The 12,693-nt window shown below is 44.1% G+C and overlaps 1 protein-coding gene across 1 annotated transcript in view; it reads right to left on the bottom strand.

Moving 5' to 3' along the window:
- Positions 1-12,693, bottom strand: part of ELOVL2 (ELOVL fatty acid elongase 2) — a 47,649-nt gene that overhangs the window by 10,515 nt on the left and 24,441 nt on the right. Inside the window, exons 3-4 of the mRNA XM_035126179.2 lie at positions 10,396-10,583; positions 3,206-3,283 (exon numbers count right to left, since the gene is read on the bottom strand). Coding sequence (XP_034982070.1) covers positions 3,206-3,283; positions 10,396-10,583 — 266 coding nt within the window. The remainder of the gene's footprint in view (positions 1-3,205; positions 3,284-10,395; positions 10,584-12,693) is intronic.

Below are 12,693 nucleotides of genomic sequence, written 5' to 3'. Positions count from 1 at the left end.
GTACATTAAATCTCTACTATGGCATTTAATTTATTTTATATTCCACCTTTCCTCTGAGGAGCTCAAGGTTCTCCCCCTCCCCATTTTATCCTCTCAACAGTCTCCTGAGGTAGCTAAGGCCATAGGTGCAAACTGTATGGGGCTACCCGAGCCCCCTGAAATACGGTATGTTTGTATGGGGCTGAGTCCTGCCCCCTCCCCAATATCGAGGGTCTTGGCTGCTGCAGGCCTTATCAGGCCTCCCTGCAGTGGCAGAGGGACCCACTGAACCTCCATCTCCCCTGTCAGCCCAGAGGCCTCCTCCCGACACTTGTAATGTCACATGTGTGTGCTGCACTTGTGACGTCACATGCATGTGACAAATCCCCCCAATGTCAAGCATAACTTGGCATCTATGGCTAAGGCTTAGAGACACTGACTAGCCCAAGGTTACCCAGTGAACTTCATGGTTGAGGAGGAATTTGAACTTCCGTCTCCCAAGTTCTAGTCCAACACTCTGCCGACTCTTAAGATTTCAGCGGAGATAACAGGGACCATCCTTTGTAGTCACTCATTTGAATGCTGGGGGTGGGGGTGGGGGGACAACAACCCTGCATGTATTCTCACAATAAGCATCCATCTAGAAGCACCATCACTTCTTGTAGGTACCAAATTCCAGAGTTTAGCTGTGCCCTGTGTGCATAATTCAGTTAAGACAACTGCCTGGGGACCAAGTACTGATATGTTAAGAGCACAGGCAGGCAAGCAAACATCAGAGAGGTGGGTTGTTGTTTTTTTGTCTTTTTTGTTTGCTATGCCAAATACTGCCTTTCATCTGGGTCACCTTAACTTCAACTGAGCTAGTTGCTCAACTTTTTGGGGGGGGGGGGACAGCACAGGTCACAGGCACTTCCCCGAAACACAGTGGGCAGAAGATCAGCAGAGATGGCTCCTCTGTGCTTGCACCACCCAGACCAGCAGCCTGAGCTTACAGCCGCAGCCCCACCACAATACAGTCATAGCATTGCCACCAGGAACACCAAGGGAAGGTACAGCGATACCACCAGCCTCATCATTACCAGCTGCACTGCTGCTGTGGCTGGGCACTCTGTCCTCAATGAAGCTGAATGGGGGGGGGGAAGAGAAGCAGCAGGGAGGATGATCATTTGCCACCGGAAACAAGCACTTCACCTAACTGTAGGGCCAGCCCCGACGACACTTGTTGACAGAAAATCCATAGGAAGCTACCATATTGTCAGGGGGTTCTTGCGACTACTCTAGAGTAACGACGCTCCTCAGGTTACTTTTCCATAACTTGTTTATTGGTGCTGCTATTTACAGTGAGGAAGGTGTAGCAACATGTCTTCTTACTCCAAGGCAGAATCCGGAAGTGCCCCTCGGCGCGAACGCCCCCAACATAAAAGACGCGGGACACTGAATCTCCTCCCCTTTCTTCTTTTTCGTAATTCCGGAACCGGAGGAAAGGGTCTGCGTTCCATGTTTTCCCTCTCCCCCTTGTCCCCTTCTCTCTCCTCCCGACTGTGGAGTCTGGGCTCTTTCATCCTGCCTGAGCCCGGGCACTCTCTCTCTCCGTGTCCTGACTTCCCTCCCCCGAGCCTGTGCTTCCTTCGCTGCTCTGTGAGGAGCTACTCTTGATTATAGGGGGAGGTACTCTGTACTCTCTCCCCCTTACACATATACTGAACCAGACCAGTGGGTCCCTCTAGCTCAGGGTTTTCCAAATTTGGATCTCCAGTTGTTTCTGGACTACAGTTCCCATCATCCCTGACCACTGATTTTTGCTAGCTAGGGACGATGGGAGTTGTAGTCCAAAAACAGCTGGAGATCCAAGTTTGGGGAACCCTGCTCTAGCTCAGTGTTAGTTACACTGACTGGCAGTGGCTCTCAAGGGTTTCAGGCTGAAGTCTCCAGGCACTGCCTGAAGATGCTGGGGGTTGAAGCAGGGTTGTTCTGCATGCATAGCAGATGTGCTACCCACTGTTCCTGTCTATGGCTCTGTTCCTGTCTTTGCAACAGTCTATTCCTAGCTCCCTCTGCCTCATTTTCCCTCCAACTAACCTTCATGAAAATGCTTTCCCCTTGGAGTTTTTTAAGCAGAGGTTCGATAACCATCTCTCACGTGTGATCTAGCTGAGATTCCTGCATTGCAGGGGGGATGAACTAGATGACCCTTGGGGGTCCCTCCCAACTCTACAATTCTATGATTCTATGCATGTGAATAGTGCTTTTGAATCGGGAGAAGCAGAAACAGCAAGCCAACAGTAAAAGCGTCTAATGTGAATTCAGCACCAAGGCTTTTGGGAGGAAAGTTCAGAGGGAGGTGAAATCGGCAATTGCAGTTAGAAGAATACCTTTCGTGCCAGTTCCTTTTCTTGTCTCACTTAGAACTCTAAGATTAAAGATATAAAGAGTACACAGAGAGATATATACACAGACCCACATACACATACAAGTTTGATAGGCAGTTTCTTTATGGCTACTCTCCGATTCCAGCTTTCGCTACCAGGCATGTAAATAGTGCAAAAAGGGAAAGAGAAGAAAAACATAGCTTCTTTTCTAGAATTGGGTCCTGGCTGAACCCAGACAGCTGCTGAAGAAGGCACAGCATGAGAAGAGATACATGGAAAGGTAGGAAGCATTTTCTTAATTTTGAAGGGGTGGAAAGTGCCTCTCTTAGCTGTAGAAGGTTGTAAACTTCTTCCTTTTGAAAAACTATTTTTAGGAAATGCTTGCTCAAATTTTCCTGTTAAAAAGCACCAGCATAAGCTGTACACTGAAGAGATCGTCATGTGAAAAAACAACCTCAAACAAACAAACAACCCCCCCCCCATGGACGAAGTTTAAAAGGCAGAGTTAAGGATTCGCCAAAGAATGATAAATGCATTTTTTTAAAAAAAATCTACGAAGGTCTAGAAATGTGGCAATGGTACAATCCTCTACATACCTATATCCTATAGGTATATATATAGAGGTATATCCTATAGGTATATACCTCTATATCCAGAAGGAAGCCCAATTGAGTTCAGTGGGACTTGCCCCTAAGCTAAGTGTGTATACATGAATACAGCCTAAGAAAGAATTGTGAGACTTTAAGGTGAGGCTAGCCTAGCCTTTGCCAACCTGGTGCCTTCCAGATATTTTGGAATACGACTCCTGCCAGCCTCACAGCCACCTTTCAGTTCTTGGGTTACTTTTTGTTTCTTACCCGGATGTCGGCTTCTCCTGCGCTGGTCAGGTTTTGACATTGTAAGTTATAACCTCCTTCCCAAGTGGCAAGAATTAGCTAGAGAAGAAGAAAACAGATTCTGTTACTCTAAATAGAATTTCCCATTGTTATCACTGCAAGCATGTGGGGTTTTGAAGGGTGGATAGCTTTCAGCTCTCTGTATGGTAACAAATTTAAATCCCTGTTCTCATAAATAAAGATGTGCAAAATTATAAGTATTTGGGTAGGGGGTGCAATTTAAAATCATGAAAGAACAACAACAAAAATCACCAGGAACCATATGGCAGGAATCTTCAAAAATTTCAAGCATAGTCTCACTACTAACACCCTAAATAAATATCTACTTTGTGTTTGATCCAGACTAAGTCAATCTTAGATCCCAGGAAATCGATGAGATGACTTCTTCATGACTGAAGTCCCATTGGTTAATTAAAGGTAACTAAGTCTGAATTTTCAGTTTGGGGGGGGGGGGTGACCACTATGAGTTCAGCTCAGATCTAATCCAACCTTCAACCTACAAGCAGTGTTTCAAACTATTCATGTTAAGCATTTTACCCATCACTCAAAATAACGTTGCTGATCTCAAGATTCCTGCATATAACTGTAGGCTGAATGTGTCTACCTGCATTCAGGGATCATCCCAGTCTCCAGGGGCAGCCTTTGGTACTGTGGTGCCCTGAACTAAGCCAAAATTTGGTGCCCCCCACCCTCCAGTCTTTCTGCTGTTTGGGCTTTGTGAAGGAGGTGTGAGGGCTCGGGCAGGGTCCTAGAGCCCTCCCTGCTCCTTCCCAAAGCTGGAAAAGCACTAACTAGGTTTGGGGGAGGAGGGAGGACTACAGGACCCTGTCAGAGCTTTCATGTCAGGGCGCAGTGTGGGGAAACTGGTCACACTGCCCTAAAACAGCCTCTGCACTCTTGATTTCCCACCCCCCTTACAGGAAGAACTACTTTGCATGTACAAACCTGATCCCTAAGGAAGTTTGTTTCCATGTGCATTATGCCCTGTTGGATTAGGATGAGCAATATTGCTTTGTAAGTTCAGTTACCTCAGAAGAAAACGGGCATTCCTCTAAAAGACGGGCAATAATTACTCAAGGAGCTGAAGAAGGCATGAAAGACAGGCATGAACCCCTTCCCCCTTGGTGGAATCATAGTTCTTTACAAATATGTCGCAGGGTTCTATTAAAAAAAAAGGCAGCTTGCATAACCATTGACTCTCCCTATATTTCTGTGACAGAGCCATTGTTGCCCACAACGTTCCCACTCATTTCCTTTGCCTGCCCAGAAAAACTGGAAAGAAACATGCTTATAATCGAAAGCGGGACTAGATTGGAGCAGAAGTGGTGGAAATGTTGACACAACCCCCCCCCCCCAATCAGTTTGCATGGGAATGAGGCACAAAATGGTGAATGTCTGCAGCGTAAGAAGCTCTCAGTCACATCATATTTAACTGTCTGGAAAAAAGAAAAGGGAAATGTGTGTCTCCAGCCATTGCACGACTTCTGAAACTTCTTCATTGGCATTTTATAACATTACAGATGAAATTCTAAATACTGGCCTCTGAAGTAGGGGTGAGGAACCTTTTTCCAGACTGAGGGGACTCAGCCATACAGCTGCAAATAAATATTTTAAGTGTGTTGTAAAGTGCATTATACAAATGTGACACCAGCTGGCGATGGCGAGCTACGGCAAATTCAATATAGTTTTCAAAACGGTTTTTTTAAAAGCATTTTCACAGTGTTTTTTTAAAATATGTGTCCAGATTCCACTTGGGTCACATTCCTTTCTGGGCAGCCTTCAGGGACTGGGGGGCAGAGGTACCAACTTAAATAAAATAGGGGGGCAGGTAAGCCCCAACTTGCATAATCACAAAATGCAGCGCACACACACAAATTGAATGGCAATTTTCATCAACTTTGCAGAGCCTGGCCCTCTCAAATATTTTACATGGGGCGGGGAAGGGAACTCGGCCCCTAGGAGTGTCACCCGGGGCGGGGCATATGCCAGTGGAAGGTGGGGCCAAAGCGAAAAGAGAGCAGACCAACAGATGTAAAATTTACCTTGGCATAGCAGGCTCACCTATGCACTCGCTGAGACGACCCTCTCTAGCTTCCATCCAGGCAAGGAGGAAGCATTAGGTAGATAGACTCACATGACTGCATTCAGTCCCTGTTCTAAAGATTGGCTTTATTCTGTTGCTGCAGTGCCCACCCTTGGCACCATTACTGCTAAGAAAGTCAACAGAGCCCTTTTAACCATAGCATCCTTCTTTTAAGTCTATACGTATGCATGTATGTAGCAATCCTACACATACTTACCTGGGAGTAAGCCCCATTGGAAAGAATGGGACTTCCCATGTATAAGTGTGCATGTATAGGTGTGTGCTGCCAAACCATGCTTTGCTAAAGCAAGGCATTCCTCTCTCTCTCTCTTTTTTTTTGAAGGCCTGCAGGGCTCTTGAAAGCCAGGTTCTTGATGCCAATTGCAAAGCTCATTGCCAGTTACTAATTGCCAAGGGCTTGCAACTCATTTCCAACTCTCATCACTTTCCACAACAGGGCAATTGATGAACTCCAGTTGGTAATAGCATGACAAACATAACTGAGCACTGCACTTACTCTGCTGCCAGAGCTGAAACTGATCTTGCCCATTAGTAATTCCTTACGCTGGCTATTTGCCGGAGCAGCTTTTCACTTGTCCTCTCTTTGGAAGCAGAAGACAGATATCCGTACTCAAAGGCACACTACGTGCTAACACATTTCAGAAACTTTCACTTAATAAAACGAAGCGGCGACCTTCAACAACTCTCTTTTGCCCTTCATCGTCACCTTGTATTGTTGTAGGCATTATTTTATTTTATTTTTTAAATCAAACATTTAGTTTATTCTAAATACTGCCTGCTCAGAACGTAGTGGGAAGGTGAATATGTTGGGGTTTTTCCAGTATCTGGGAAAGCCCCAAGACTTCTGTTTCAAGAGCTGAGAGGCAAACAATTCTTTACAAAAATAATTCACTGATGTTCCAACTTAGAAGATGACAAGTCAAAAGGATCCACTCAGCACTGCAGATGTGGAAACACCATCCATTTCGATGGATGCTTGCAAAGTACTAAAGTCAAGCTGAGGGTGGATGGACTGCAACATTTTTTTAAGGAATTCTACCTTTACTCTGCCAATCCAGGGAGTTAATGAAATGGGTCATTATCGGACACAGTCCCTTTAACTCTGAAATGTCACATGCCTGCAGTCAGAATAATCTGGAGAGCAGTGGATGGATGGCACCCAGATGAGTGCAGGGAGGCAGATGGGAAGAGTAATGTGACCACTGCATACTGACAAATATATTTTATGGAAACTGAAGGACCATAGATTTCTTATTCATTAGAGCAGCCTGCATATCATTTCACTTGCTTGCAGGGTGGTGTGAGGTCACTAAGGCAGGCAAGGAGGCTGGGGATTCTGTCTTCAAAATAGAGCTAGGAGGTCCCATTTAGGGGCCTGATGAAGCTACAGTCCTACTAATTCTACCAAGAAGCACCTGCTCTCCCTCCATTTGTTACATTCCACCAGTTTCCTCCATGCTAGGGATGCGTCTTCTGTGGCTGTAAGGCAACCTTTGCCAACTTGGTGACTGATACCTTCCAGAGGTTTTGGACTGGCTGGGGTTGATAGAAGCTGTAGTCCAAAACATCTGGTCTGCGCCAGGCTGGCACAGGCTGCAGTGTGGAATGTACTGTGTCATAATTTCTTTGGGAGAGTTAAATAGACAAGAAAGTCTTCACTTCTGAATTGTCTAAGTGTTACCCTCTTTTTATCTGGACAAATTGCTTTTGCATACCACAAAGACCAGAGAAAACCAGAAAAAATACCTGCATGCACTAATGAAGTGGGGCAGGCCACCTGCAAAATTCGCCATAGGAACCATTGCAAAAAATAACCACAGCCCTAGAAAGCTGCAGAATTTATGTCTTTTGCAAGTGGTTGGAGAGAGTGTGACTCAGTGAGTCAGTAATATTTATTTCCCACCATCTAATGCAAGGCTGCATACCTGCGCTGATTCAGCATGCAGTTTATTAAGAGTCCACCAAACTTCAAGCCATGATGGTCGGCGAATTCAGAGAGTGAAAGGAAACTAAAGCTCCCTGACCCCACCCCACCCCAGGAAATGCATCAAACTTGCCACTGTTCATTCCTAAGCTGGACAGGATATATAAATGCTTCCAGGTTAGAGGCTACCTTCTGCCCTTGCCTGTGTGGCTGGTTCTCTTGCCGCATTCTCTGCTTGCCTTCCCATCAGTCTTTCTTTCCACTCTTGCCCTGCATCCTATTTTCAACCATCCCAGTCCAAGTTCCTCAGCTGTGACCGTGTGGGTGATCTTGTCTCTGTTCTCCCTTTCCAGCACTGTATGTACCCATTGTCTTATTTCCACCTAAACACACCTGTAAGCCCTTTACTTTGTGTGATCCTGCCAGGTGCCCAGTGCTACAGGAGCAAGTGATATCTGAATGGCAGCTTTAGACCTTAGTTTTAAAATCAACAGAAAAGTACATTCAGGGATGCATCTTAAGTGTCCAGTCCTAAACATCTGTCTGTTTCTAAAAAGCTATCTTAACACCCCTTCAATGGTAGAACAGCATTTTGTTTTGTGACAACATCCCTTCATAAATTGTAGCACACAATCCATAATAAATTATTATTATTATTATTTCCTGAAGGCAGCTCTGTATAGGGAAGCTTTTTAAATGTTTCATGTTTTAGTACTTTTTTAGGTATGTTGGAAGCCACCCAGAGTGGCTGTGGAAACCCAGTCAGATGGGCAGGGTACAAATAATAATTATTATTATAAGCATATTTGTAGCACGTTATCTCAGCTATCATGATGTATAGTTATGTTTTGCCATTAGTTCCTGAATAATGAAATACTACAAAATTCTGCACAACAGCAAAACATCCTGATATTTAAATTTAGGGGACAAATAACCTCCACTCGGATAACCTAATGAACAAATCTCCATTGTAATATGAGTAAATGGCCTCTGTTCGACAATTCAAGTATAAACAGACTCTACTCACAATGGCAGCTTTGTTCTAAGCATAATTATCCTGCCTGTTTGAATATAAGTGGGAATATGGGAAAGAAAACACCCTTAATTTGAAGTCACTTCCGAATACTGACATGGGGAAGTGAAACTATGCTGAAGATGGCAGTATATATACTTTTACTGGCTGGCTTGAAAGAAGACCTGGCAAAGTTATCTGACGGAGAAGTTCAAGCGAAGTGAAGAGGCCCGAAATAGCCACTGCAACCCGGCAAGAACTCCATGACAACAGTCCAAGTATAAAACTCGAGTACTGCATATGAATACAAACACCCTCATGTGCAACTGCTTCACAGCTCTCTGAATTTGATAGGAGTGTGTCTGCATATGTAAATGAAGCTCCACATGCAACCACATTGGAGGCCATGCACAACAGGTGTGAACTGAGCTGGCTGAGGACCCAATAAATGTTTGGGGTTTCCCTGTCAGCTCTATTCCTTTGTAGGAATTGCCTTAGAAGCTGAGGATGAGGCAAGACTCTTCTGTTTAGGATAAGCACGCTTTGGGATAAGCAAAGGGTTTATTGAAACCAAAGCCTTGGGTTTTGGCTAAGAGGTGAAGTCTGCTTCTTTTCAGATGGGTTAGGCGGGGTCCATGGAAAGAACCGGAACAGATCCTGCAAGCAAAAGCTGGAGGTGGAGGGCAGGGAGAGAGATGAGGCCCTGCATGTCTATTTGTTCAGGAAGTTAGAGAAAACTCAGCACTCCAGAGTTCCTGCTTCACTGAAGCCCTGCTTTCTATGTAGGTTGCCTATTTTTAGATGATCTTCGAAGAGCCACTGTTTAATCCGTGGTTTTAGATGGGCTGCTGAGATATAATGCAGCCCATACTTAAAGACTGCCGCTAGTGTGCCCCAGAGACCTCAAATACTTGAACACAGCAGGAGTTATATGCTACAGTAAATATCCAAAATGAGATTGACAGTCCAATACTGACAATGTAGTGACGGTCAAACACAGGGAAACAGTCCCATACCAAGAAGTGAGGGGGGTGCCTGAAAAAACCAAATGGAGCTACACAAGTAAATGTGGACAATAAACATTATGTAGTTGTTCACATTCACTGGTCTGCCTTTATATGTTCAGAAGCTGCCTGAAGGATTTGTAACATCTTGGCATCTAGTGGCACACCCGAGCCAGGGGTATTTGTCTCTGGCAATCTGAATAATGGGATTTATGGAAAGGAAACTCCTGGTCCTCCTTATGTGGCCACGTGTTTTTGTATGAGAACTGTCACTTCCCACATGTTCTGAAGGAAACCATCACAGTTTAGCTGGACTAGTGGTTGACCTGTTAAAAACACTACCAACAGCACAGATGTACAGCACAGTCTTAACCCTGCCTACTCAGATGTAAGCCTTATGGAATTCAATGGGTCTCACTCCACCAGTAAATGGGGTTAGGACTGCAGCCTTAGCTAAACAGGAATATATTATTACTCTGGCCACACACACCCTGCCTGCCCGAGGGAGGAAGAAAGGATTGTGTGGGTTTGTTTTTGCTTTTGTTTTGCAGTGTGGAGGAAAAAAGTGAGTTATGCATGGCCCCTCTGCTCAAAATGAGCTTCTCCCAATGCAGAAAAGTGTCCACTGGGGCTGTTTTGTACATAATTTGTGTATCATGTGCGCCCTTTGGTGATAGTGCTTCAGATCCTCCACCCTTTCCCTCTCTTTTGTAAAGCAAATGGCTAAAAATGGTAATGTTCATGCTTCAAAATATAGTTCATTACAGACTCATTTCTAGAAGTCACCAGAAGGTCACCCAGTCCAGACCTTGCACATATGATTCAATAAAGCTCCTATAAAATCACTGAGATTATAGAAGATCAACTATGGGAATAGGAGCAATAGATGCACCCTGAATGTAGAGCAAGGAATAATTCAAACTGTGCATGTCTGGGTGGCTCAGGCAAATGAGCCATGTGATACTGGTGAAAATAAGAGCAAAATATAGAAGGTAAAACACTGGGATTCCCAGAAAATATGACCTGTGAAAAGCAATTTTACTAAATTGCCCAATCTGTTCAACTTGGAAACCAACAACAAAACTGGGCCAACACTGAAAAACTCACCTCTATAAGCATGTAAAACGAAAGCACGGTGACTCCAAGGTTATATACAATGAGAAGACCCCTGAGAGACAGAGCAGGCCTGTTCTTCATAAATGTGGTACCCAGCCATATGAAGAGAAGATACGCAACAGTGAGGGAAAAAGTGGGCAAGTAAGAATCCAGCATGAGCCATCCTCTGACCCTGGGATCTGAAGAAACAAAGCAAAGCAAAAAGCCTCATGAAATCAGCACATATAAATATTTCTTGTTCAATACAGTCATTCAATGGGTGACCAATGCCTGTTCAGTCTCCCAGTAATAACCACCCTCCTTTACAACCTTCTCCTAGGATGCTCTTATAATGTGGGGTTATTAGTTTGTTCTTCTTGCTCTTGTTTTTATTATGTCCCCGTCCCCCCCAGTACTTTTATGTTGTGAACCGTCCTGAAGGGTGGTACATACAATTTTTAATAAATAACAACAGCTGATTATTCAATTAAATTTAATGGGTGAGAACCGAAGTGGCACAAGCATCTTCTTGTGCAACAGGGCTTCTCTTGCTTCTCAGCCCCCTACAGAACCCATGTGCCCCTAAAATCTGCTCCAGAGGGCTGAAGGACTATCCAGAGCAGAGTTTGGGGGCATAAAAGGGAGTTGGAGGGAAGAAAAGAGAGAATGCACAAGCAGATTTCTGCTGTGGAGGTGAGCAAACATCACTGGATGTCATCCAATATATTTGCACATTGCCGAAACCCCAATAAACGATCAGATTGTATAATGCTTAAAATATAAACCTTTGATTTTTTAAATATATCATTATTACCATTTGTTGTTAGAAGAAGAAGTCACCTTCTACAATGTCTTTTTTCACACAGCAGTACACTGTTCACAATCAGAATAGTTTAAAAACCGTAAGAGGCATTCATCATTCCTGGATGCAAACATAAGTATGTCCTAAATGGGCAGTTGTGTCTTCCAGTAGGCAGGTTAAGGCCTAATGAAGTGCTGTCAATTTCAGTCAAAGCAATCACAGGTGAATGGTAAGACCCACCTTATTTTTATGCCCATAAGTAGTTTTACATTGTTTTTAATGCTGTCTTTTAATGCTGTGACCCACCCTGGGAACTTAGGGTGAAGGGCGGGAAATAAATAAATGAAAATAAATGAAAGGTTATTGTTACAACAAAAGATAACAAACCAATAAGCTTCAAAAATCCAAGCAAGAGTTAACACCTGTGTGTGATGATTCAGTTAGAACAGGCATGGCAAAACTTGGCCCTCCAGATGTTTTGGGACTACAATTCCCATGATCCCCGACCACTGGCCCTGTTAGCTAGGGATCATGGGAGTTGTAGTTCTAAAACATCTGGAGAGCCAATGCCTGCTCTAAGCCAGTGTTCCTCAACCTTGGGCCTCCAGATGTTTTGAGAGTACAATTCCCATCATCCCTGACCACTGGTCCTGCTAGTTGGGATCATGGGAGTTGTAGGCCAAAAACATCTGGAGGCCCAAGGTTGAGGACCACTGCTCTAAGAGAACAAGAAGGAAGCTTAGAATCAGAAAAATAAGATCCTACCTTATTTGACCACAGCAAGTGGGGCTCTGCTTAATCATTATTATTACAGAGTCACCTGGCCAGTGTCTGATCCCCATTATTTACTGCCCCCAAACCACAAATATTGTTGACTGCACACACCCTGGGTAGCTGTGGCAAAGCATCAGTTTGTTTCCATTCTCAGCTTGGACTTTCACACCTGAATTTTTATGTGTTTCCTTGTAAAGCTGTAAGTCCTTACATTATCAACTAAATGCCTTTGTTTGGCACTTTCTTAAGGTAGCTGACCTGAAGCTTTTGCACAAGTGAAGCTTTCGATCACTAGGGATTTTAAAAAATAAAATAAAGGTGACCCATCCCTTCCTGCTATCCGTGCTATGTTTTCCTTTTCTTTATCGGGCCTTGATGAATGCCAAGCATAACCACCTCAAAGTCTCCCAAAATGGGTGACTATTTGTGCAAAGCCAACTAACTATACCAGCAACCAACTTGGATAATACCATCCTTGCTGTGGCTGTGACTTAATGATTGCAATGCTGCAATGAACACTCCTTGCACTTCTGAATCTGCTAGGTAACAGCTCCAGGTAAAAGCACCCATAAGGAAGCACCCTTTTAAACAACAACAACAACAACAAAACATCCGCTATGATTTTTTTTTACACATTTGACACTAGCCTATTTAAAAGTAAGAGGAGAAAACGGAGGCAAGTGTGTTGCAAACCAAGACCCTGTACTTTAAGAAAGTGTATCAAAACAGAACCC

The sequence above is a fragment of the Zootoca vivipara genome, chromosome 8 (genome assembly GCF_963506605.1).
Source record: "Zootoca vivipara chromosome 8, rZooViv1.1, whole genome shotgun sequence".
NCBI classification, from domain to species: domain Eukaryota; kingdom Metazoa; phylum Chordata; class Lepidosauria; order Squamata; family Lacertidae; genus Zootoca; species Zootoca vivipara.
This window is presented reverse-complemented; position numbering and strand designations above follow the sequence as displayed.